Genomic DNA, 26,155 nt, shown 5'->3' with positions numbered 1-26,155 from the left:
ATAAGCACACTACATAATAACGCATTATCAGAATATGAAAAGGCAAAACGATACATGGCCGCTTTACAGAGATATCTGGTGTTGAGTAAACAGACTGATAGAGAAATGACAACTTTAACCCTTTTATCACCCGGTGCAAATGCTGATGCTGAAACAGTTAATGCCATGCAAACAGAGGCCGCCGACTCAGTTTATCAAGATGTTTTGAATGATGTTAATGCGCGGTATAAAAAAACCCTGTGAAATACTAATGAGCAAGATGGTTTGCGCTAAACACATCACAAATTGGGATGATAAAGGCGTTTTATGTATGAAGGGACCGTTGTACCCGGTTCCAACATGTTAGATATGATAAGAGGCATAATGCAAAATCACAGCATATCGAGTCATAAGATACCTAACGGCTGCCCTGAGTTTATGAGCGCTATGGCTGAATTGAATATACCATCCACAGTAATGCCGCAAATAGACTGCAGCTTGATCGTTTAAAAGTAGAGGCCTTCACATACTCTGATGGTTCTTTAATGACCACCGCCCCGAAACAATCTATTCAAAAAAGCCATATACATTTTTTAAGTCCCCTGGGGCTAACATTGCCGCACGGATACTTGTTACCTCGGAAAAGATCCGTTTTTTATAATATTGCAATACAAATGCTCTGTAAATATAATTTATGTATTAGGTTTAAAAACTATGTTGTTTATTATAATCAATACAGTTATGGCGTGTTGTACATAAAACGCATGACGCTCAATATTTGTTGCAACATTTATAACTCTGTAAATTGCTTTTCATGTACCAATAAAATATATTTCTGATTTAGAAATTCATCGTTCTGGTCTTTGTTACTAATCAACGGGCATGGAAGAATCACACAATCAAACTATATAAAATTAAAAACATTTTTGTTTATTATAATCACGATATTTATGAAGCATTGTACATAAAATCCTTTAAACACAACGTTGGTTACAAGTTACACAAGCCTGTACATATTTAAACGTGTAATGACTCAAACAATGGCTTCGTGGTAGACGTCTTACAAAGTTTGAAACTAAATGATCATTATGTTTTGTATCACCGGTAAAACGGGCCAGGATATCCGAATATTTGTAATTTTTACACATGTAAAATATAAAGTATATACAATGGTGGCCGCAAACGGTGCTGTTAACATCTTGCAACTGACTATTTTGATGGTAAATACATTTTGAATTCACATTTAAAAACTGTATTGTGGCTTTGGGAATAGGGCGCTATCGGGTGCTAGGCCATAAGAATAAAAAAAGTAACATTCACGCCTTTCGTTAAGATAAACGGCCAGGCCAAACAGTGCTCGCCCGGATGTGTATTGATTACACACGCATAGGGGTATTGCGGAAGTTTACTGGTAGGTAACATATGATATGGATAAGCCCCTTTTAAAGTATAATCGCGACGTTGGGTCTGCATACAGTATGCAGTTTATCTGCAATGTGTTCATCTTGTTGCTGTGTAATGACGATTATTAAAAGATGCGAAACATATTAAAGTTATTTATTTCATTTATAGATATTTATACAACACATCACGTCTTTGATTAATTTGGATTATATTATCAAAAAAATGATCACATTGACTGTCCGGTTTAGTGCTTCAGCAAAGCGGAATTTGGCACGTAGAGTCCCCGTTCTGATTAGCGATAGGTGCTCGGCGTATTCCTGCTCAGGCGACAGATCAAAAACTACTCAAAAGATACTCTTCACGGTCAATTAATATACCTGAATCTGATTTCTGTTTATTTGTGATCTGTATGAGGGACATGTACTCACGAACCGCATTGCCGTGTTCAAAGTCTGGTTGAAACTGCTTAGCCAGATGCGGCGTTCCATCCAGGTAAAGGGATGCAAAGTTTACATTTTTATGTTCAAAACGTAGTGGTTTCCTGTCATAGGCTCCTGAAAATGCTTCATTGTCCACAAACGCGGCTATAACCATTTTTGGTACCTGGCCTAAAAACTGATTTTCTAAATTAAACCCTCTACTACCTGCAGGCACACTATATATCTTCATGCCAACCCGGTCGATTACGTATTTAGCATTTCCGCTTAACAAGGCCTGTGAGACCTTGACTCTTTTCACAAACACGGATGCAGTGACAATCTGAATTTTAAAGGTGTCCACTTCCATGGACATTAAACAGAAAGAGTCTTTTTGTTTTTGGTGAGTTTTATCTTCAAATCAACAGCGTTTAAAAGCAACTTATGTTGATGAAAAAGATTGCAGTGTATCGGTCCCAGTAGTTCCACAATTCGACTTTGCGCCGTTGCTCTTGCTCTTTTTTATAAACCCCGTATTTGGGCCATCCAGGGTTCTGGTATTGTGTTCTCCAGCCACATCTTTGTAAAACAATCCTGTTGTGTGTTTTGTGGATAAAGCGTCTGAGCTATAATTTGAAATGGTCTAGATGTATGCACTATAGGCGTAAAGATTATTGGATTGTGATATGAGTGTATCGCCCAAAAAAACATCCACTTGGCTGAAAAAAGTCACTATAGGGTAATTAATAAGGGCGACCCGTGATCCTTTCGGTATTGCCGCGTTATCGGGCCGTACGATCTTACAGGTTATGTACAGCAACGTGTTGTTCAGATTGTAGTAGTATTCGCCGCTGGCCGTTATGTGGAATTCTAGCGGAGCGGTCTCGGATAATGCCGCTAAAGGTTGAGCTTCCACGTATAGGCTTTTCTCTATGTTGGTTTGTGTTCAAAAGGTCAAGCTCAGATTTTGCGCATTCCATGGATTTGTTTTGTATGAAAGACATTCTTAAAAATATCGCCAACCCTTTTCTTTGGCTTCCTTTTTTAATCTAAGTTGCGCTTGCTCCGGTTTTTGTTTAAAAGGGGAATGCACCAAGGCGGAAGTTGTGTTGAAAGCTTCCGTTTTCTTTTAACCGCCTCTTTCCTAGTATAAACTAACCCGGATCCATCTTGCTTCGATTGATTCGCTTTGTGTAATTGGTTCACAACGGCAGAATTTTGTAAGATGATGATTTATGTATTACTAAGTTCATATAGCAATTTGTTCAATGTAAATAAAATAAAATCAACATTTAAATAAAGAAATCAATGATTTAATTTATTTACTTTAAAAACACTGTTACAATTGTTGTGCTGTATTTCCTTATTAATCAAAAAAATAATTCCTTTAACAAAACACACTATTTGTATGTTTGTTCAACACTTGCCTACTTTCTTTTTCTCATCTCCGGGAGAAGCCTGGAGATAAGATGTTACATGACAGGGTGGCGGGATGAGGCTGGCGTCACCAACCCCTGCTAAAATTACGTGAAATTACACGATTTTAGCCCCACCCCCTCGCCGCGGACCCACACAATCTAGAATTTGATGCAGCATGGAAGGGGGTGCGGGGCCGATGCAGGAGTATTGGCCATCTTCCCGGGGGCCACGAGGGTACATTATTTTTGGGAGCCTCCCAGCCATTCCAAGATGGGAATGGCTAGTACGGTTTGTATACATACAGTATTTTGTTTTATGTATCTTCATGGGTGTAACTAGACCTTTGTAGGACCCCTAGCAAAATTGTGAAAGGGCCCTCCTTGCTCCTCCATGAGAGCAAACGGGGTGGCAGGGAGTTTGTGAGGGATAATTGAGGTGATGGGGGTCAGAAAAGCATATAGGTGGTGAGGCTTGACAGTAGAGGGTGAACATGAAGGTGTCAGTTATAATAAAATTTATATTTGTACAGTAGAGCTACAGTATATTATACAAAAACACATAATTGTTGTAACTCAGCTGCAACTGGCCACTCGCAGGCAGGATAGTTATTCTAAGTGATGCAGTGATGGGTGCAAGTTGTGCATACATGTGATTATGCACATTTATTTCCATGAAGGTAATGCTTCTACTCTGATTTGTTTTGAAAATGTGAAAGACTCTAAATGGATATTTGGGAGTATTATTATAGGGGGACAGCAAACAGAAAATAACTGCACTGAGGTGACTACTTCTCTGGTCACAGGGGGATATAATGTGGTCTTAGTGACCACTATTAAGGGTAATATAATACATACTGCAGGGACAGTTACAACTACACCGGGCACAGGGAGATATAATGGTAGCACAAGGTCCATTCTTCTGGCATAAGGTAAAACCAATGACACTGCAGGGTCCCCATCACAAAATCATCACGGTGCTGCAGGCAGGAGTCTGGGGTACACAGGCACCTTAGACCTCTAGGAGGGAAGGGATGAAATCTCTGGGGCAGAGGAAGGGTAGGAGAAAGGTGCTGGTGGCGACACTGTACAGTACAGTTCTCGCATGTTATGGTCCTTGCACAGCTGCTGGGGCCCTTGGAGATCTCTTTAAGTGGGAACCACTAGTGACACTTTGTGCAAGGCATACAGTGCCAAGGCCATCCTTCGCAGCTGGGCAGTCAGCCATTCAGGGTTTCACGGGTGAGGACTTGGAATTCGGTACATGGTCACAGAAAGAGCATTTTGGGATTCTCATTGCCTCGGTCTCTCTATGCATATGGCGCCCACCCACAGCTTTATTGTCCTGCGGACACAGTCCGCCCACAGTAACCCCAGGGCTAAGTCTAAATTGAAGTGGGCTAAGGGACCTACTGAAGTGACAGGGGAGAAGAGGGGGTGGAGATAGGAGGAGCAAGGTTGGAAGAAGGGGACCCAAATGGACCCATGCTCTGATTCGCTCACCACCTGGTTACTAAAGGCAATCATATATCCATATACAGTATCACCTGGTTCCCCCATGCTCCCTGATATATTTTCTCTTCCTTCAGAAACTCTGAAGGGGTTATGATTGCTAGATCTAAACTATGAAGGTGGAATACATTACATTCAACCACTAAAGGTCGACAGTCTTAGGTCCACATGGCTAAGATCGACAGGGTTGGAAGGTCAACACAAGCATTAGGTCAACAATGGGAAGGTCTACAGTCAAAATGTCAACATGACTTTTTCACGTTTGAGTCCACACTTAGATAGTGTCCACACTAAGTGGTGTTCTGGACATTATTATTATTAAAAACAAGGGATAAGAATTCCCCAGTACACATCTTTTATTGTTACTAAATACTGTATTGGATACATTCATGTTCTACGAGGGCGTTTAGCTAATCATTCAGATGGAGCCTCTCTTGCTCAGCTCTCGACAGAATGTCCCTGCTGGCGAGAGCTGGCGGAGAGGGACTCCATCAGACTGGGTTGCGCGTGTGTCTCTCGCGCGCATGCGTCCCAGTCTCGTGTGCGCACGCCCCTTGGCAGTGGATTTAGAGGGAATCACCAGTCCCTGCAAAGATGAATTGTTCAGTATTTACATATTTTGAGGTAGAATATAGGTGGCTGGGTGGATTGGGTGATATCAGTTTTTTTTATAATAATTTACTTTGCTGGGTAGGAAATAACATAAGTACTTTATAGAGATATTCTGAGGCCTCCTTTTTGTTTTTCAAATTTCCAAGGCTATCTCATTTATCAGGTCAATGAGGTCATGTATCTACAGATGGAGCACCTGGTGGACAGGAGCTCCATCTGATGGGGATGCGCAAGCGTCGCCATCAGCAAGGCAGCGGGGAGCGGCTTCCCTGCCCATCTCCACTTCAGGGAGCTACGGGTGAGCTGCAGGGAGGAGGCAACGGGCATCGGCGGGTTCCGATAGAACGGAGTCAGAAGGTGGAGGCTGGCAAGTTGAGATTGAGTGCTGCTCCATCTGTAGCTGCAAAATTGATGGATGTACTTCCCCTCTATAGGCTTTTTTTCAATGCATCCTATGAAGCCAGTGGTATCGTCCTAGCTAGAAATGTCAAATGAGGATAAGCTCATTCCATATTTATCTGTCTACACAGAGCATCTATTCCTGCAGCCTGAGGGTTTGGGGACATACTGTATCCAGCAGTAAGCAGCTCCCAGAGTCGCTAGCGATGCCCCCACAGCAGTGAAAAGGGGGGCTTGACAAACATTTTGGGTGCACTCCAATGACGTGCGAAATGTCCCTCTTCACACCAGCCCAAATTTGGGAGGTATGAGATACTGTACCTACACATCAGAATGGGCATAGCTGTATTAGCATTTTGTTTGCAATGTATTTGCACCCATTTTCTGCGGCATCCAGAGTTGTATTAGCATTACCTATGACTCAGAACCAGGACCTATATTTCCTTAAATGTTTCTGTTTGCTGTAATATATTTAAATCTATACCAAGGTCTCTAAAGCTGTGTATACACGGGGGCGATAGTGGCTATAATCGCTGGGAATATGGGAATATAAATCGCCGGGTGCGCGCTCCCGTTTTCAGCCCCATTGTAATCGCTGGTCGCAGGAGCTTGCTCCTGCCACCAGCTAATTACCTCTGTGGCTCCACCCGGCAGAGGTTCCCTTTCATCAAGGACCATCTCTGGTCGCTGATGAAAAGGAGACACTGGGCAATATATTGCTCAGCAATGTATTGCTAGCAATATATTGCTGAGCAATATATCTCCCCCGTGTGTACTGGGCTTAAGATATTAGATGCAGAATGCTAATAGCACAATTATCTGTATTTGTAATGTGGAAAATAATATACCAGATGTAAATGTGACATTTCCCTGGTGTTAGTCCTATTTTGCTGCTTGTTGTTTTTATGTGTAAGTATAACTCTTATTTTTTTTTTCTAAGAACATGGATATAGCACATAACATATAAAAACCTCTCCCGGTCTCTAACAGACGGCTGATTACACCATTAGTCTCCATGCCGCTGTCTGTGCTGAGTCTGCAGAGAGAGGACATTATTTCTATCCAGCCGGATGATTACACCATTACACTCCATGCCGCTGTCTGTGACGAGTCTGCAGGGAGAGGACACAATCTCAGCCATGTGTCAGATATTCAACATCTTTCTTTACACTTCTTTAGTCAGATTATTCTGCTTGCTGGTCCTGTGCGTTCCCACCTGCAAATCTGCCTCATCGACTCCAGCACCCAGGTGTCGTCTTACTATGAGGGAATATGTGTTTGAATATAAATATTCCAAGGCTGGAGATATAATTATAGGAGGAATATTCACTGTACATTCTAGGACAAGAAAATACCAATATAACCAAACGTCTGACCATCAGATGTGTGATATGTAAGAGCAGTTTCTTTGGTGTAATTTTTACTTTTTCAAAAATTGTTTAGGAAGAGGGAGGTCTTACTCTCTATGCCCACAGTGAGTACAGAATGTATACATGGCAATACCGATGCCAGCATCCTGATATGGGTGTAATGCTACTTACAGCATGATAACCACACTGCTTTCTGTCATATTTAAAGTTATCACACACCCGTGGTATAATTTTATTTTTATGTCTAGTGCTGTATCACTTAAATCTATACTGTACTTTGTTTTTTTATGTCTGTTTGGAGAAAACACATTATGTAAAATTATATTTCTAAATGTATTTATTAACAGTTTCTTATTACAGAGAATATTTGAACATTCACATCAGTTCCTTCCCCGGTGGAGCTTACAATCTTTATTCCCTACCACTTGTACACGCACACACAGACATTCCAGGGTTAATTTTGTTGGGAGCCAGTTAACTTACCAGTATATTTTTGAAGTGTGGGAGGAAACCGTTGTACCCAGAGGAAACCCACACACGCAAGGGGGTAAATATGCAAACTCCACACAGTTAGGGCCATGGTGGGAATTGGACCCATGATCTCAGTGCAGTGAGGCAGTAATGCTAACCATTACACCATCCGTGCTGCCCAGTGTAATAATTATTATGGTTAAAATCAACAAATTAGGGTTATACTCGTGTAAGGATCCTGCATGAGGCATTGTCATGACCACATTCGCCCTGTAACGATAGTGAGTGTCAGTCTCCTGTACTAGAGCTAAGAAATAAATATAGCCAAGTCCATAGGAGTAAGGTCATCCCAGATGACCGGAGGCAAGTTGGAGATTGTGCATATAAAAGAAACATGAGTTACGGAATTGCATAGATAGTGCTCTCTGTCTGTCTACAGGGACCAAAGCTTGCAGAGAATTGGCAGGGCTCCAGCTTACAGAATTAGCGCTCACTAGCTGACCTCATCTCACAGTCCAGCAGCAGCTGCAGGCGCGCCATCACTTGCTACAAAACAGACTGATCGGCACAAAACTGGAGCCATCGTGTCACCTATTGCAGATGTTAGCAGAGCTCCAGAGACAGAGATGTGGATGCACCAGAGATCCGTTTGTAGAGCAGCAGTCACATTTGAATCCTGCTGTGAACTGCACAGACGCTGCTGTACATGCAGGAACCCCTTCAGAACCCCAAGCATCCCCATAAAAACAATGGGTGTTCCTCTGGGAACGCAGGCATGTCGATGCCCGCATGGGGTAAGGGGCTGATGTCACATGAAATCATCACCCGCCTCCCATTCGGCAATCAGCCACCATCTGTAAAGTAAGTATTGACTTACTTTTCAGACCGAAGGCTGCAGAAGCCATTTGATCAAATGATTTCTCCTCCATTCGGGCACATGCAAATGCAGGGATTCACACGGCAAGGGGTGGCTGCTGTTTGGTCAAGCAGTAGGTGGGGCTGTGTTTACCTGTTTATTAGGCTGCGAACATACACAGCCTAGTGTGCAGGTCTGAATCAGGCCCTTAGTATCAAAGGTAGCACTATATGGACTGGTATGCAGGTGTGTTCACGCTCTCGCATCCTGTGTGCAAATTGGTCATGATGATTCTATGGATTACAGTGGCCTGCGCATGGTAGAGAACTTTAAAGATTGTAGTTTGGATAGCGTTTGATTGGCAAGGCAGGGGATTTCAAAAGTGTGGAGGAAAACCAATGAAATCCATGATGTAGAAGTAAGAGCAGGTGTGTAGATGTCTATGTCAATGGCCGAGCAGGGATGTTGAGTTGGGCTGCGTAATCTCACAAATAAATAGTTGTCGGTGGGCAATGTTCTTAAGAGAAGATATAGTAAGTTGAGGTTGCAGTAGTTAAAGCAGAAGATGATGAGAGAATGGGAATTATATTTGTTGACACCTAATAATGCTTTGTGTTATCACAATTGTACTAATGAGTGACGAGGTGGGAAAAATTTAAAAAGGGACTGGATGTATGGAATGAAGCAGAATACACAGCAGTGGTGGAATTTGTCTATGGACTGCAGCCTCCCAAGGTAAAATCTGCCACCCTGGTCAATGTCATTGATCCAGATGTAGTGTGCGATTGCTATTACTTTACTGTGTTTAGCAGTGACTTCCTTTTGGAAGTTATACCTGTCAGTCACAGACACTACAGGCAGTCCTTGTGGGTATTCCTCTCTCTCTGGGGCAGCTCAACTGGGTGACAGTGGAGAGATGGTTATGGTGAGGGAGTGGGTCTCTCCATACAATAGTTTTGCATAATACACACTATGCACACACTGTAGTGGTGCACTTTATACATTACACACACAGTATTAATAACCCTCACACATGACACCCACACATTTTTAGCAACCCTCACATTTGACAACCAAACAGTAGTCGTGCCACTTACAAACTAAACAAACACAGTAGTATTGCCCCATACACATAAAACCCACACAATAATAGAACATATACACATTATGCCACACAGTAGAATTATCTCTTTAACATTAGTATACACAGTAGTACTGCCCCATAAACAATATGTTCACATACTGTAGTTGTAGTGCCCTTTACACAATAAACACCACACCTTAATGGCCTTAACACATATTTCACCACCATAATGTGTAACGTAATTCCCATTACATTTATTTATTTACAGTTTCTTATAAATAAATGTAAGGGGAAATACGTTACAAATTATGGCGTGGTGCATAATGTGTTATGGCCATTATGGTGTGGTGTATATTGTGTAAAGGGCACTACCACTATATACTTACATTATGACTTGCACTGAAATACCCCTTAAACATTATCTATAACATCATAATTCAGCTTATACATTATCCACCCCATTATTCTACACAAGCCTTACCAGTCTGAGACACTGCTTTCTATATGGGTGTTCTTCTGATTCCATTACATAGTGTTCATTCTAGCACCCACCATCTTTGAAAACCCATGCAATTCCTCTTCCCTGCCTGGGGTGTCACTGTCTGCTTTAGTGTTTCTAGCACATTGTGGTCTGTATATCAGTACTGATATGCAAAGCAGACCTGTCCTAGAAACACCACAGCAGACAGAGACACCCCAGGCAGGGAAAAGGAACTGCATGGGTTTTCAAAGATGGCGGGTGCTAGAATGAACACTAATTACAGCTGCCCCACTTTTACTGTTTGTTGTCAGGCGTTTAATGTGTTGTTGACCATTCTCTACCCGGCTCGTGCCTGCATGCACTACTATATGTATATTTGACTCTAAAGACTGAGGCTTCACAGCACTGACAATACTGCATCTCCCAAGATACTGTGGGATAGTTGCAGGGATACTGGGGGATTTAGTTTCAGTGCTGCTCCCTACTCCATGTACACTCTGCAGTATTACAGCATCCATGAGCTCTGGTTGATAATTCCGACTCCAGGGTGGGTAGAGGGGAGACCATGGCTTAGAGTTCTGGTTGTTTCCCTAGCTCATCCCTTAGCAATCCCCTGGAGACTGCTCTACCAACAGGCCCAGCCATGCTGTCTGCCTGTCACTGTGGCACCCCGTGATCCTCATTTAGATCTAGCATCCCATGTAACCCATGATCCTCCCCTGCAGCTGGCAGCTCAAGGATCCTCCTGATCCTCCCCTGTAGACAAAATTCAAGGCTGGAATTCTGAGGATCCAGCTATCAGCCCAGTGGAACCCACTGAGCCTTAATTGAGCACCTACTTATGTTGTCACAGTGGCTCTATTTCACCATGGTTGTAACATGTATGATGTGATGCGCACACAATGGTAGGCATATGCATCATAGTCGCACCATTGTCCCATTAGAAAGCTATTAGCAGACAGCCTGGTACAGCCTGGTGCAGCACGGAATCGGTACATCTGTCAGACCAGACTTAGGTCTACAGTCATTAGGTCGACCCCGGAAGGTCGACTGGCCCCAAGGTCGACATGGGTCAAGGTCGACATGACTTAAGGTCGACGTGGGCCAATGTCGACATCAGTTTAGGTTGACAGTCGTTAGGTCGACACGAGTTTTCACTGTTTTTTTACCTGAATGTCGACACAGTCGACATGGACACAGTTGGAGTTGAACCGCAGCCCTTCGCATCGCTTGCAGTGCTTCTGGCACGGTGCCTTGCTACGCTCGGCACACTATTTTATTCTCCCACCACGCCATAGGGGATGGTAGGGCATAAAATACCGCCTGTCGGCACATGTGGGCTCAAAAAACAGTGAAAAACTCATGTCGACCTAATAACTGTCGACCTAAACCCATGTTGACCTTGGGTCATGTCGACATTAAGCCATGTCGACCTTGACCCATGTCGACATTTAACCCTGTCGACCTTGGGGCCAGTCGACCTTCCGGGGTCGACCTAATGACTGTCAACCTAAGTCTGGTCTATTAGATGACCGTTTCCTGTGCAGCAGCTGCAGTTGTGACTCAGCGTGCAAAACAGGCAACCAAGGCTGCGGTGTAGCCACGATGAGTGTGGGTAGGTTGTCTACTTTCTCAAGCCCAGCCCTTGTGGTACAAGATGGTATATTAACACTATTGGTTGATTTTTTGAGGATAATTAAGAGGCATGTTTTTTTCTTCTCAGTGTTCACTTGAGAGAATATCAGCAGCTCAAAGCTTTTATATTGGCCATTGATGAGGTTAACAGTGACCCAGACATTCTGCCCAATGTTACTCTGGGATACCACGTGTACGATTCTTGTGGAAATACAATGAAAGTTATAAAGGACGTTCTACAAATTCTGTCTGGGCCCAACGTGACAGCTCCGAATTATGCATGTCTGGAACGTGGTAAGGTGGCCGGCTTTATTGGGGATCTCCAGTCTGTCACCACACTGCCTATGGCACAGTTGCTGAATTTGTATGGATATACTCAGGTATTGTAATTATTGTCATTAAAAAACAAAAAAAAAAACAGAGAGAGGAAATAGAAGATACAGCGTTATGTTATGGCCCTTATTCTGATTGACTCGGTAAGCTGTGCAGCTAATAGCTTACTTAGTCCTAGAGTGCCTGCCTCGTCGCCATATCCCCTCGCAACCATGCGAGGGCATGTGTCACACATAGCCTTGCATTTCCCTCTGCCGGAAAAATCTTTTTATGGTCGCCGACCATAGAATGATTTCTCCAGGGCACGCAAATATAAGTCAGTCGGGCCAAAGACAGGGTGGGCGGCTGCCCCCGACACACCTCCTTCTGCCTGCAATCCCATGGGAACGCCCAACATTTTCAAGAGGATGCCTTTGAAACGCTGGGCGTTCATCTGATCTAGCAATAGACAACAATAAATCACTAGACAACAATAACCGAGTAGGACAACCAGCTTTAGCTCAATGTTTTTCTTGCATGCTGATGAGCAGGGGCATATTATCATTAGAGCTTGGTGTGCGCTTGGTGCCAGAGTCTACTGCATATTCACATGTCTCTGGGAACATGGCACCCCCACATTGGTGGTAATTCAGGTCTGATTGCACATCCACAAATTCATAGCATTCAGCTTTCAGTTAGAGTGAAATCCCACCTTGCGAATGAATGTGCTGTGTAAATGGAAGTGTACAAATATCTCCAAATCAATTCATAAGCCAATCACCATCTAATGATTTCACCACTGGCACCAGTTATTGCAGACTCAGAGAGCTAGAGTCTTTCTCGGTGGCGTGATGATGGGATGCAGTTTAAATCCCGGCGGTCGGGATCCCGGCGTTCAAAATCCCGACGCCGGAAACCCGAACACCGAAATCCCGACACTTTTTCCCCCCGTGGGTGTCCACGACACCCTCGGAGGGAGAATAAATTAGTCTGCCGAGCGTAACGAGGCACCGGGCCCGCAAGGGGGGGGGGGCGATCCACGTCCCCCCCTTGTCGGGATTTCGGCGTTCGGGATTTCGGCGTTCGGGATTTCGGCGTCGGGATTTTGAACACCGGGATCCCGACCGCCGGCTTTGCATGCCGAATCCGTGATGATAACAGGCATATCCAGCCGGTTGCTGACATCAAACTCCCTCCCATAAAATACCTGGGCATGTCTGCATGTTCCCTTTCATTCCCAACATTTTATTCTGGCACGCCAGTGTTTTCCTTGGCGCTCCTATGAAATGGGCAGTGTAAATTTGCTGCAATCTGATGCCCTCTCCAGGTGACTGAATACCTGCTGCATTGCATAAATATCCTTTGCAGACAGAATTCACAGCCCATTCAAATGGGTCTGAATTGTCCCCATGGAGACATACGCAGGGAGGTGTTTTTTGTCCTCCTCTTCCCTCACACCACAGCAGAGAGGCATGATATCCCCAACCCAGACACAGTAAATAAACCCTTCAACAATAGTCGTTTATTTAATAGTATTCCTCTTTATGACCACAAGAATTAACTTTGTATTGAGTACGTTTGTTAAATACATTTTTTTTCACTTTTTCATTGACAATTTAAACAATTTAGGTTTTACTGGATCAAATGTTAAACATTTCTATTTCTCTTTTGGAACAAACATATCACTCTCACAATTATTGTAAAAGAATCCCACTAATGTAATTCTAATCTACACTAATGGAACTAGGAACCTTCTTACTGTAATCTAGCTTTCTACTAAAAGATAATAATCTAATTATGCATTTTAGTGTTTATAAACTATTACACAAAAAAAAAAAAAAAATGAAATGTTTACTACCAGTCTATGGCCATATGTTTGGTGGATTATTTTGCAAATGTATTTATCTTAGACCTGGATCAATAAATACAGAATCACAACTCCTGGAATCCTTAAAGGCGGGAGAACTGAAACATAAGGAATTGGCATAATTTTTAAGTAACAAATCATCAACTGTACTTTCATTATCAGGGTCTCTGGGGGAATTAATACAATTTTAATAGTGCAGGAAGATTGTCTATATTTCTAAGGTGTGCATATATGTTAATAGTCATCTATAAGAGGTCTCGCTATCAATTTTGAATATTTGAGAGCTCTTTGCTTATCATATCCTAATACAGTGGTAATAAATCTCACAATTTGCTGTGTCAGAGCAGTTTATAAAGTAATGTTTTAACTCCTTTCTAACATTAATCTGGGAAATATTTCCTACTGTATATTACACACATTTTATAACTCCATTTCCACCTTAATTCTTTGGAATGAGGCATTCAGTTACATATCAGATTTGTCTATACTGGTGAAGTGAGGACTTTAATTTTGTGATAATGCATAAGCAATGGTGCTCATTACACTATCCGAGAGATGATTGTAGAGGTTTATATAGTTCAAATAGGACAAGCAAGCAGCTTCTGCTGATTAAAATGATAGCAGCATGCCTACATCCTGTTTGCAGATACGGCTCTATCTGCATACAAAATTTTACATTACATTGGTTTAACTGTACCCTATTAGCAAGGCATATTAAATGCACAAGGATGCTAGATGTATGTGGACACATCTGTATTAAGGCAAATAAACTATATTAACAATTATTTGAATACATTTTAGTAACAACACCAAGAATACCTACAAAAGTCTTAAATGCCTTTTCTTATATTAAATCTATTTAGCAAATGTATTTATAAACAAGGCAAATAAATTATAATACCCAATAAGCAGCATCTGAATTGCAATAACTCATAGGACCATCATACTTGATCCCAGGTGTTATTAGTTGATTTTTTTTCTCCAGAGAAAAAAAGGTTATAATTGAATAGCCCAATAATTACTATCTGGCAAAAAATGAAACCATTTTTTTTTAAGATAAAAATAAATGAGGCTAAATGAATCCTTCCCCCTTAGTGTATGATTGATCATTTCCATCAGTGGTAATTGGCTGACTAAAAAAAAGGGGTAAAACCATTTAATTGGCTACTTTCTAATCAATGATGATTGGTTGGAGGCTTGACTCTGTGTCTCCTTAATGTATGAGAACATTTTAGTTGTCCTTCTCGGGCCCTGAATAACGATTAGGGTGAGGGAGCCCAATTCTAGCCTGACATTGACTATAGGCCCAAAGGAAAAAATTCTTAAAACCGAGTCTGTGTTATTACTGTTGGTACTTTTTCTTGTATTTTTGTACTTCATATGCCATTAATTCTGAGACCTTCCTATACACTAAAGGAATTTTTTTGTGTTACTTTTGGAATTTTACACGATCATTTCTAGATCAGCTATGGAGCGAGGGACCCGCTGCTTAGTGACCGGACTCTGTATCCAAACTTTTATCGCACAGTTCAGAACTATCAGATGCAAAACATGGTCATTGCAAAGTTGCTGAGAAGTTTTGGGTGGAACTGGGTTGGAATCATCACATCAGACGATGATGCTGGAGAATGGGAGCTTCAATATCTCAGCCAGCAACTGAATAATTATAAAATTTGTATTGAATTCAAAATTAAAGTTTCTCCAACTCAGTATATGTCTGACAATATTCCTGAGTTAAAAACTTCTTCTACTGAGATTATTATAATGTGTGGAACAAATAATGTGATGACTATTTATTTTTTGAAAAGTGTAACATATATTCTAATTAACAAGACAATTATCCTTACGGCATCATGGTCAAATGCAGTAGAACTTTTGATTATTAATACACAAAAAGCAGTTGAGAACAGTTTGGTATTTTCCCATCCACCACATCATATTCCTGCATTAAATGAGCGTCTGTCCACTTCTCATCCATCCAGGGATCTGAGTGACCCATTGCTAGAAGATATTTGGCTTCAATACTTTCTGTGTTTGTCATCAAATTCTTATAAGAATTCTGTCTTTTCTAAGATATGTCACTTTGGCAATTTTGATAACTGCACTGGGGAGGAGAATTTTAGATTCTGTTATAATTTTTCTGGAGATCTGGCCACCTACCATGTGTATACTGCAGTCCTCACCATGGCACAAGCATTACATGATTTGAGTATAACTTTAAATCTGTATCTGGAAAAGCAAGGTTTCAAAAAATGTGTTTTTGAGCACAAGGTGAGTGCAAGTAATGTGGACTAATCAGTATATCATGGAAGATCCCGTGAAACTTTTTGCAAACTCTGGTTTATTAAAGTTTTCGAAATAAACAGATGAGACATTTGGTACAATAAAACAGGGATGCTGGAGAAATGCTGGAGAAAGTATAATACTATACTATAATTGTTAAATAGGTTGAACTTGATGGACACCATTTTTGGTGTTTCTATGGGTGTATCTTTGTCGCAGGAATCATGAGTTATTTACTGTGCTCCTCTCATGAAGTAAAAGGGGATGGGTTGTCATGTGTAGGGCATATGCTGGTGTTGCTTTTTAAGTAAGCCATTCAAAGCAGATGGTGGTAAATTGGGAAGATGACAGATTATGTAAAAATAGATTCTCTGAACCCATTTTGAAATGGGAGATTGCACGGGGGAGCAGCAGAAACAAGGAATTGTGGCTCTCATGGGGTGCCGTAGTAGTGACCTTTTATACTGGGAATGGAGGATGTTCATCAAACTAAGGAGCCAAATCCAGGGGGTCTCATTGTGCTTCCATCACCTGGAGCAATGGGGAGCTAGCAGAAGTAAAGTGGAATATCTGAGACCATTGCTCGAAGGTAAACTCTTTCTGAAGTTTATCCTTCCAGGCCAATACTTATGAGGGGGTTGTGAAGATGTACAATCAATACATTGTTTATATACAGTAGCCTAGGAACTAAACGATGGATTAAGGCATAGGCCACTCCCTGGCTTTATGGTAGTGTGGAGTTATGTAGTGGCAAAGCTGTATATAAGCCTTGAAAGAACTGGTCTTATATACAGGATGTTTATGCTAAACATCCTTCCGTATGCGTGCTGGGATATTCGGCGTGCCAGTGGGGGCAGTGGACAGAGCATAGATGACACGCAAAGCTGCAAATTTTGCAGGGTTGCGTGTCAACCAGATCCACCCCCATAGATGTATTAATATGGAATCAGATGTGAACTCATATGCCAGCACAAAGGCGTGAGGACACTTGTGGCAATCGAGTTATGGTCGTGGCTTCTTGTGTTAGTGATGAATGGGACTTGCACCTGCAGTAATCGCATTTACATTCTTCAATTTGAATTGCCGCAATGTATTACTCAATTCATATTATGTGCCTGTGCCTGTGCTCAGTGTATATTGAGCCTGATTCAGGTTTTTTAACAGAGCAAAAAAGGCTGGCATGTTCAGACCATTTTCGGGTAGGCTGCATTACATCTAAGGCAGCAGCAGTGAGATGAAAAATTAAATGGTGACATTGTACCTGTCTTCACAGCCAGGCAGCAAAGGCAGCAGTGGTATCTGCAATGCGATCTCAATATAATTTTGATTACATTGCAGAGATGAACTTTAAATGGTGAATGGCCTTCTCCTGCGCTGGGTGACCACCAGCATGCGAGAGTTACTGTAGCAGTTGTGCTACTTTACCAGAGCTGCTGCTGAATCATATATAGCAATATCCACTCTTATTGTAATGACCCATGAAGAAATCTAGACACAGAAAATACTACCAAGCTTCTTATAGAACTCCATAGGTGGAAATTTGGTTCTGTTGTTAATGTCACAGCCTAGTGAATTGGTCAGTGCTGCCCACAGCCCGCTGGACACCCACACTTCCCCCACTATGCTGATGGTCGCACACCATCGTATGATTTCTTTCCCCTTCAGGAATAAAAGTCAGTCTGAACTGACTCTTATTCTGGCCGCAGATCACCAAAAAGGGGGCATGCGCTGATGTCATGTAATGTCAACTGCCCCCGCCCAACACAGGCTTCGACCCACCTGCAGTACCAGAGGAACGCCCAGCATTTTCATGGGGCAGCCGAGCCCCGGACCTTCCTGAACAGAACGAACTGCTCGGCGAGTTTGAAACTCAACAAATCTCTGGGTTTACATACGCGCACATTAGTGCATGCTCATTCCAAAATCCAAAATTCAAACCCGAACATATGAGACTGAATCGGCTCCATAATTCATATACAATATAATAAACCTTTTACTAATGCTAACAGGTTTCTGTTTCTTTGTATTTTTCTTTTTTAAAGCTGAGAAACTTTCTAAGTAAAATTAACTACATTGGTCTATATAATGAAACAATATTTTTTGATGAAAAAGGAGAATATCCTGAAGTTCTGGACATTGAGAATTGGAAATGGAAACAAATAGGCCATGAAAGTCTTCCCTATCGGACGGCTGTTGGCAGATATGATCCATATGCCCCAGAAGATGAGCAATTGATTATCTTACCATGGAGAATAGCTTGGAAAAATGGAAAGGTAACGGTCTTGTGTGACTGCCACCAAATGTACGGAAAACAGGTTTTCATCTGATGCTTCCATTACATGATAATGACACAAGTGAATCAATGTCAATCACACTGCTTGCTCTGCTATCAGCAAGGTATGGCTTATGTACTGTACCAGTCTAATGGGTTGGTAATTGGTGCATATGCAGATTGTGTAGTGTGCATGTGCTGATCTGTGGTACTGTGAAATATTGCTGGCAGTGCCAACTAAACTGCAGCATGATTGGCAATTTGGATGCTGGGAGAGCGCAACATTGGGCAACACCCATGAAGTATATTTTCTACACAAAAATTATTATTATTATTATTATTATTATTATGAATAATAATAATAATAATAATAATAATAATAATAATAAATGTTTTATAAAGGCACCACAGGTGTTTTTTAAGCACCATACACATGGCATACATTAGAACAATACAAAAAAAATAAAAGAAGACACATATAACAATTAGCACCACAATTCTCAGAACACAATACAGCTAAGAGCAGAGGATTTGTCTGCCTACTACCAAGGTCGTTGCTGTTGAAAGATATGAACGATGTGAGTTGAACAATGGAAGAGATGAACAATGTAAGTGAGAAGATTTGTGGCTACATACTGTATGTCAGCTGAGTAGGATATTGAAGTGCAAGAGAAGAGGGTGGTGAGAACTGAAGGGAAGAAGGCCCTGCTCCATTGAGCTTAAAATGTAAAAGAGGTACATGACTTACAGGGGATACAAGGTGTAGGCAAGGAGGCTCGAAGACATGAAGTGAGCATGGCAGGGATGGCCAAAACATGATGTGTTAGGTACAGAGAATGGCCTTGGTTATAGGTTATGTGAATGGCAATGCTTTAATAAACAGGTGGGTTTTCATTACCTATTTAAAGCTCTAAAAAGTCAGGGAGAGTCTAAAAAAGAAAGGAAACTCATTCCATTATAGCCAGGCAAAATGGGCATGCACTCAGGCTGGAGGAGATAATACTCAAAAGGAAAGGCTTTTTTACAGTCAGTGAAGTAAATGTATGGCCATCTCTTCCAGAAGGAGTGTTGTTGGTAGACACAATAAATACTGGACATTTAAAATAAGGTTGGACAAGCTTGGATTGGATGAAAACATCCAGGGTTACAACCATAAAACGTAATTTAGCCCAAAGTGGAATTAACATAAACAAATAAAATGAGAATTTACCTTCTAAACAGCACCTTCTAAGGCAGTGGATCTAAATTCCTCAGTCGTCTGGAGACATCTTTATCTGTTTTAAGAACCCTGCACAGTTTTGTGTCATCCGCAAAGATTGATACTTTGCTTAGTATTCTCTCCTCTATATCATTAATGAATATGTTAAATAGAAGCGGCCCTAGCACCAATCCCTGTGGTACGCCACTCAGGACAGATATCCAACCTGAAAATGCACCATTTACTTCCACTCAACTGTTCTCTATCCTGCAACCTGTTTCTTACCCAGCTACAAATTTTTACCCCTAGACCAGGGGTTCCCAGTCTTTGTCTAATCACGGCACCCTAGAGTATCAGAATTTTTCCACGGCACCCCGAGGCCCCAAAAAATATATATCAAATTAAGTAGATTGTGTTTATATGTGCTTCTTATGTTCAGTTATGTGGTAAAGGGCAGGATTTGGTTCTGATTGTACACATTTTATGATTGGCAGCCACCAGCACTGGTTTTGTCCAGAAATAATTGATCATAAATAATTTAAATTGGTCCTGGACGACCAACCCGAGTCACCCCTGCCCACAGTTTGGGAACCACTGCCCTAGACCCAAATCCTCCATTTCGTTGGTCAATTTCCCCACAATTGATCTTAAGCTCACATGTCTAAAATTTGCTGGGTCATCTTTTCTCCCTATTTTGAATATTGGTAATACATTATTTCCACTATTATCTAGTCCTTTGGCACCTTACCAGATGAAAATGATTTATTAAAAATGTAATAGAGAGGATTTGCTAACTCATCCCTCAGTTCCAATAGAACTCTGGGATGAATCCCATCTGGGATTTATTGGTTTTGACTTTGCAAAGCCTCTTGTATCTCTGTAGTGAAATTTACTGTATATTTAGTTCTAGAAAGCTCCTCCCATATGTGGTGCCTGTAGATTCCACTGCCTGCTCCTCCCTAGTAAAGACTCATGAAAAAAATGTATTTGACAATTCTGCTTCATCTTTATACACAGTAATGTTATTTCCATTAACATTAGTTAAGGGACCTATGTTCTCTTTTATTAATCTTTTGCTATTTACAGTATGTATTTAAAAAAAACAACTTTGGGGAATTTGTTTTGCTTTCAGTGGTGAGTAGCTTTTTATTTTTCCTTTTAGCTGCTTTAATTTCCCTTTCACAAACTATTTAATTATTTGTACATAGTGAACACCTCCTTGTACCTGTTAGCCTTGTATATTTTACAAGTCAGGATTTCGGCAGTCATTAGCCAGACATAAGAATCCCCACCTCAGAAACTCAGACAGCGAGGGGAGCACAATAAAGCCCACCAGTCTGGGGGGAGCGGTAACAGCCCTGAAAATAGGTATTTTCATACATTGGATAGTGTATGGAATACAGTGTTAATATTTAACAGTACAGATGGTCTATAGTATAGGCTATTTCAAACATTTAAAATATGATAAGTGGTCAGAAAAAGGTTAAACATATAATAAATAAAAACACAAAAATAATATAACTAGGACTACACTTTCTAAGCTCACAATCTCCCACTTCATGGTAAGGCTCCTGCCTCTTCCTCCTGGCAGCTACTCTCTGGTCGATTACAATGATTTAGGGCTCAGATTCAAACATACAGAAAATGTGGTAAAATAAGCTGCTTTGTCCCTTAAACTGCATGATGTGATGGCAGCTCTATGGATCATATTATATACCAGTGCTAGTATTGTCATAATTTAAGCCACTTGCCAAGAGGAGGAGGGTTTCCAGGCAACCAGAACACCCCCCCCCCCCTCCTTCATTTGCCTATAATACTAGTCCTTTAGTAAGTTTAGAAATCCCCAACTTTTAGCTGAAGTGCTAGTTTCATTATTCCAGTCAATGTCTGGACATTTAAAATCCCCCAAAAGTAGTACCTGCCCCAGTTATGCCGATATTGATTTATTGTTAAAGTAGTCCCTCATCCCTTCCCTTATTTTTTGTTGCACGATGTCGGCATTTAGGAGGTTTTGAAAGCTGAAGGTGTTAAGAAGCACACACAGGGAAGCGGTGTACAGGAAGAATAGAAGGGGATATATGAGAGAACACTGGGTGACCCCAACAGATTGAAAGAAAGGGAGTTAGGTATAGCCAGAGGTAGACACCAAGATAGAGCATTTAGTGCAGTAAGAGGTGAAGCAGGAGAGAACATTGCTAGAGAGGCCAATAGTTTGGAGGTTTTGGAGGAAGAGAGGTTGAGCCTCAGTGTCAAAGGCAGCAGAAAGTTTCAGTAGGAAATACAGAGAGTAGTGACCCTTGGACTTGGCTGAAAGCTGGGCATTGATGACTTGGCCAGAGCAGTTGCATCAGAGTGGAGTTGGTGAAAGACAGACTGAAGAGGTTTGAGGATAGAGTTGTCATAGATGTAGCTGGTAATATTGTTGTATACCAGCTAATCAGGTAGTTTAATGGGAGAAGAGAGACTGGGGAGTAGCTTGTGAGTAAGGTAAGGTCAAGGCTTGACATTTTTAATAATTGATTAAACAAGAGCATGTTTGAAGAGTGAGTGAAAAATAGCAGTAGACTGATATGGACAAGGCACTGGCATGCAATGGAGAAGAGGGAGTGAAGGAGGTGAGACAATAAGGAGATCAGGGGCAGGTAAAGGTGGAGTCTGTCTGTTTGGGACAGGCAAAGGTGGATAGAGGAGAAAAGAGAGTATCCAGTGAGGATAGGAAAGTATTGTCCAGAGACCTGAGATGAGATTTGGTGAGGGTGGGATTGAGCATGGGGAGTAGAGTAGGAGATTAAAGGGTTAAAGAGGATAGATGGTATAAACTGTAGATAGATAAACATGAGTGAATGAGAAGTCAGAAGGGTCACACTGGTCAGTAAAGGCAAAGAAAAGGGAGTGGCCAAGTCTGTGAATTGGGTTGGAGGATGGGGTCCACTGATAAAGTTCAAATAAGGAAGAGAGGGCAAGAAAATGAGTGGATTCTGTGTTAGTAATGTTGAATGGGATATTAAAGTTTCAGAAGATGATGGAGGGGAGATCAGAGGACAGTAAGAGGGGAAGTAAGAAGGGAAGCCAGATGCCTAAACAACAGCTGAGTCCTGAAGTTCTACTACTGTATATCTGCCATCATAGAGATGAAGCATTTTATTTGTTGCAGTATTAAGAAGATTTTAGGTTTTCTAAAACAATGTATCGATTTAAGATTGGACAATGCCCAGAAGATAATAATGACCAAATATTTACAAATACAAACGAAATTAGCACACATTTTGGAAACAGTTTAAATATTTTTATTTCCCAGATTCCCCGAGGTTTGTGCACTGCAGTTTGTCTACCAGGAACCAGACGGGCAATGAGGAAAGGCTCTCACACCTGCTGCTATGACTGTATCCCATGCTCAGAGGGGGAGATATCCAACGTGTCTGGTAATCATCTCATATAACTTCAGCATCTCTATGTTCAGTGTAGAGGGACGTATTGATGATGATACTATTAAATGTGGTTATCATCAAATTTGGTGCAAGTGGTACATTTCATAGACTCCATTGATTACCATATGTAGAGATTTACAGATTCTGTATTTGAGGCTCTACATACAGTATGTGTCCATGTGCAGAGGTTAATGTAGTGGATATATTTGACTGTCTTGATCATTTACAGTGGTGCAACCTTACATTTTAGCAAATGCTATACATTTTTGTAGAATGTAAGAGTTAATTTAGAAGAATTAATTGGCGGATCTTTATACAATAGTTATTGCCTATAAATGTCCTTCATTATGTGTCACCCTACTTTATGGGAACTATGCAATAAGATCTGCTCTATGGATTTATATGCAGATCCACAGACCCAGCTCTAAGGGATACATTTACTAAGAATCTACCTTGTACGAGTATTCAATTGTGGCTGAGTTTGGACATTTATAAAAGCACAACTTTTTACTTAAAAATGGGAGGGTTGCATTAAATCAAACTTCAAAACATGGGTGAAATTGAAAATATGGTAAAATACACCAGGTGCCAAACTCAAACACACCCAAGCATTAGGCAACCTTTGACCAAAATACAATGATGAAATAGGAGTTCCCCCGAACAGCACAAACAGATCCATGTGATTCTGCAGTGCTTATTTGTGTGAAAGTAGTGAGAAAGGGTTAAAAAACAAAATAGAAAAATGCATGACCCACCCTCCACACAAAGCTTAACAGATGTGGGGGTCCCCAGTATTTCAGGGAGACAGCACTGGCCTCTTAACCCAGTCCTAGTGCTGGCAATACAGGAAAAATTGCATAGTGGACCCCCATGTATCCAGAACCAGCACTAGACTCTTACTAGTGAGGTGCATGCCACAGTCAGTTGGACTTTTTGAAAAAATATAAGAGGCATATAATGATGATTCAGGTGAAGGGTTGGATTTCCGATGAATCCTGCCCCAGTCTACACTATGAACATATGTAAGTGAAATTTTCTTCCACGTTGCAGATATTCATTGTACAGGACAATGAACTAATACTGTAACATCAGGAGGGGTAAAACAAATGACTGGTGATCTAAGTAAACTTGAGAACTGGACATAAAAGTGGCAATTCTGGTATAATGAAAAAAAAAATCCAAAATCATGCACTTGGGCCTCTAAAATACAAAGGCTATGAGGTTTATGGGTTATTTGAATTAACATAGCTTTCCAGAAAGTGCAGAGATTAAGTGGAATATTCTCCCATCAGATATGTAGAGGCTAATACAGTAGAGCAATTTAAGTCTCCCCAATATAGGCGAATGAATATTCTTACCCAAAAAAATCAAGGTTCAAATAGGGTTAAGGTTCCATAAAGGATAAAAGGGCAGATTCTATGGGCCAAAGTTGTTCTTATCTGCAATCATATTCTATGCTTCTATGAGTTACTATGACAATATTTTCCCATTTCTTTTTTAGACAGTAAAAACTGCCAGGAATGTCCAGAGGATGAGTGGCCCAATGAGTATAAAAATGTTTGTGTGCCCAGAATATTAGTATTTCTATCATACAAGACCGACACAATAGCTGTATTTTTTTCTTCAATGTCTGTCCTGTGTTTTATCGTAGCTATTTTAATTTTTGTAATATTTGTTTCCTTCCGGAACACTCCTATAGTAAAAGCCAATAACAGAAACCTCAGCTTCATTCTTCTCATCTCCCTCAAGCTGAACCTCCTCTGTGTGCATCTGTTCATTGGTCGTCCAGTGGACATCACCTGCATGCTACGCCAAATATCCTTTGGAATACTATTCACTGTGGCTATATCTTCTGTTTTGGCCAAGACAGTCATGGTTTGCCTCGCTTTCAAAGCCACTAGGCCTGGAAGCTCCTGGAGAAAATGGCTGGGTGCTAAATTTCCAAATTCTGTAGTATTGATCTGCTCATCTGTCCAAGTTCTCACCAGTGCTATGTGGTTGTCAGTTTCTCCTCCTTTCCAAGAGTATGACAGGGACACATATCCTGGCATAATAATAATACAATGTAATGAGGGTTCTGTGCTGGCCTTTTATTTCATGTTGGGTTACATGGGATTCCTGGCAGCTTTGAGCTTTGTTCTGGCTTTCATGGTGAGGACATTACCGGACATCTATAATGAGGCCAAGTACATCACATTCAGCATGCTGGTGTTCTGCAGTGTGTGGGTCTCTGCCATCCCGACCTATCTGAGCAGTAAGGGGAAAAACATGGTCACTGTAGAGATATTTGCTATATTGGCATCAGGTATCGGAATACTGAGCTGTATATTTTTTCCTAAATGCTACAATATTCTACTGAGACCAGAGATGAACAATAGGGGACGCCTGTTAGGGAGAAGTGTCTCCTAGAAATGTTATCAATGTATCTCACTATAATCTCACCTGCTACTATATAGTCATGTGTTGGAAATGTATAACTGCTTGCTATACACAAAATAAAGCTAAATAAACTACAATGTAGTTTTTATATCTAACTGTTTGAAATACAATTATGGGTGAGATTTAATAGGATGAGAGTCTCAAAAAGTGTCAGATTTGGTAAGATATCTCCAGTTTTCTTAAAGCGGCAATCATTACACTGCAATATCAAACTGGTTTTGCAGTATAATTGATTGCTGCTTTAAAAGAACTGGAGATTTCTTACCAAATCTCTCACTTTCTGAATATCTCATCCTATTAAATTTAACCCTATGTGTTAAATGAACTGTTCACTGGAATTACATGTCCTGCTGCATTGAATAGAAGGTGGAATTTTGGCATTTTCTCTAGTTTTAAAAGATCCAAAAGGTAAAATCTGACAGTGAGGTACAGAATGGTCCTAATTCAGGGATGATGGAGATCTCACTGTAGCTGGGGGAAGAAGTGGGGCGTATACCGTGGTGTATATATATATATATATATATATATATATATATATATATATATGTGTGCAAAGTGGTATGGCCTCTGCGCCTTCAGTGTTTTTTTCAAGTGCAAATAGTTGATACTACAACAATCCTTCTAATGATTTTATATTCTGCGTACCAGCAAATAGCAAGAAATTCACATGTAGCAGTATCTCTCTCTTGAAGGGATCTCCCTCGTTCCTCTCTGTCCGTCTC

General features: G+C 41.1%; 1 protein-coding gene across 1 annotated transcript; it reads left to right on the top strand.

The window, feature by feature from the left end:
- Positions 1–2,167: 2,167 nt before the first annotated feature.
- LOC146070897 (vomeronasal type-2 receptor 26-like) lies at positions 2,168–25,403 on the top strand. The gene is made up of 6 exons (XM_083179411.1): positions 2,168–2,202; positions 11,723–12,014; positions 15,275–16,084; positions 18,139–18,369; positions 22,865–22,988; positions 24,496–25,403. The coding sequence occupies exons 1-6, from the start codon at positions 2,168–2,170 to the stop codon at positions 25,401–25,403; spliced, it is 2,400 nt and encodes a 799-aa protein (XP_083035537.1).
- Positions 25,404–26,155: the final 752 nt, after the last annotated feature.

The sequence above is a fragment of the Crinia signifera genome, chromosome 1 (genome assembly GCF_055691185.1).
Source record: "Crinia signifera chromosome 1, ASM5569118v1, whole genome shotgun sequence".
Taxonomy (NCBI): Eukaryota; Metazoa; Chordata; class Amphibia; order Anura; family Myobatrachidae; genus Crinia; species Crinia signifera.
This window is presented reverse-complemented; position numbering and strand designations above follow the sequence as displayed.

Excerpts from the sequence above, each read along its gene's own strand:
- LOC146070897 (XM_083179411.1), top strand. The coding sequence starts at position 2,168 with ATGGACATTAAACAGAAAGAGTCTTTTTGTTTTTG. Across the intron at positions 18,370-22,864 it reads TAGCTTGGAAAAATGGAAAG|ATTCCCCGAGGTTTGTGCAC; the intron begins GTAACGGTCTTG and ends TTTATTTCCCAG. Across the intron at positions 22,989-24,495 it reads GGAGATATCCAACGTGTCTG|ACAGTAAAAACTGCCAGGAA; the intron begins GTAATCATCTCA and ends TTTCTTTTTTAG.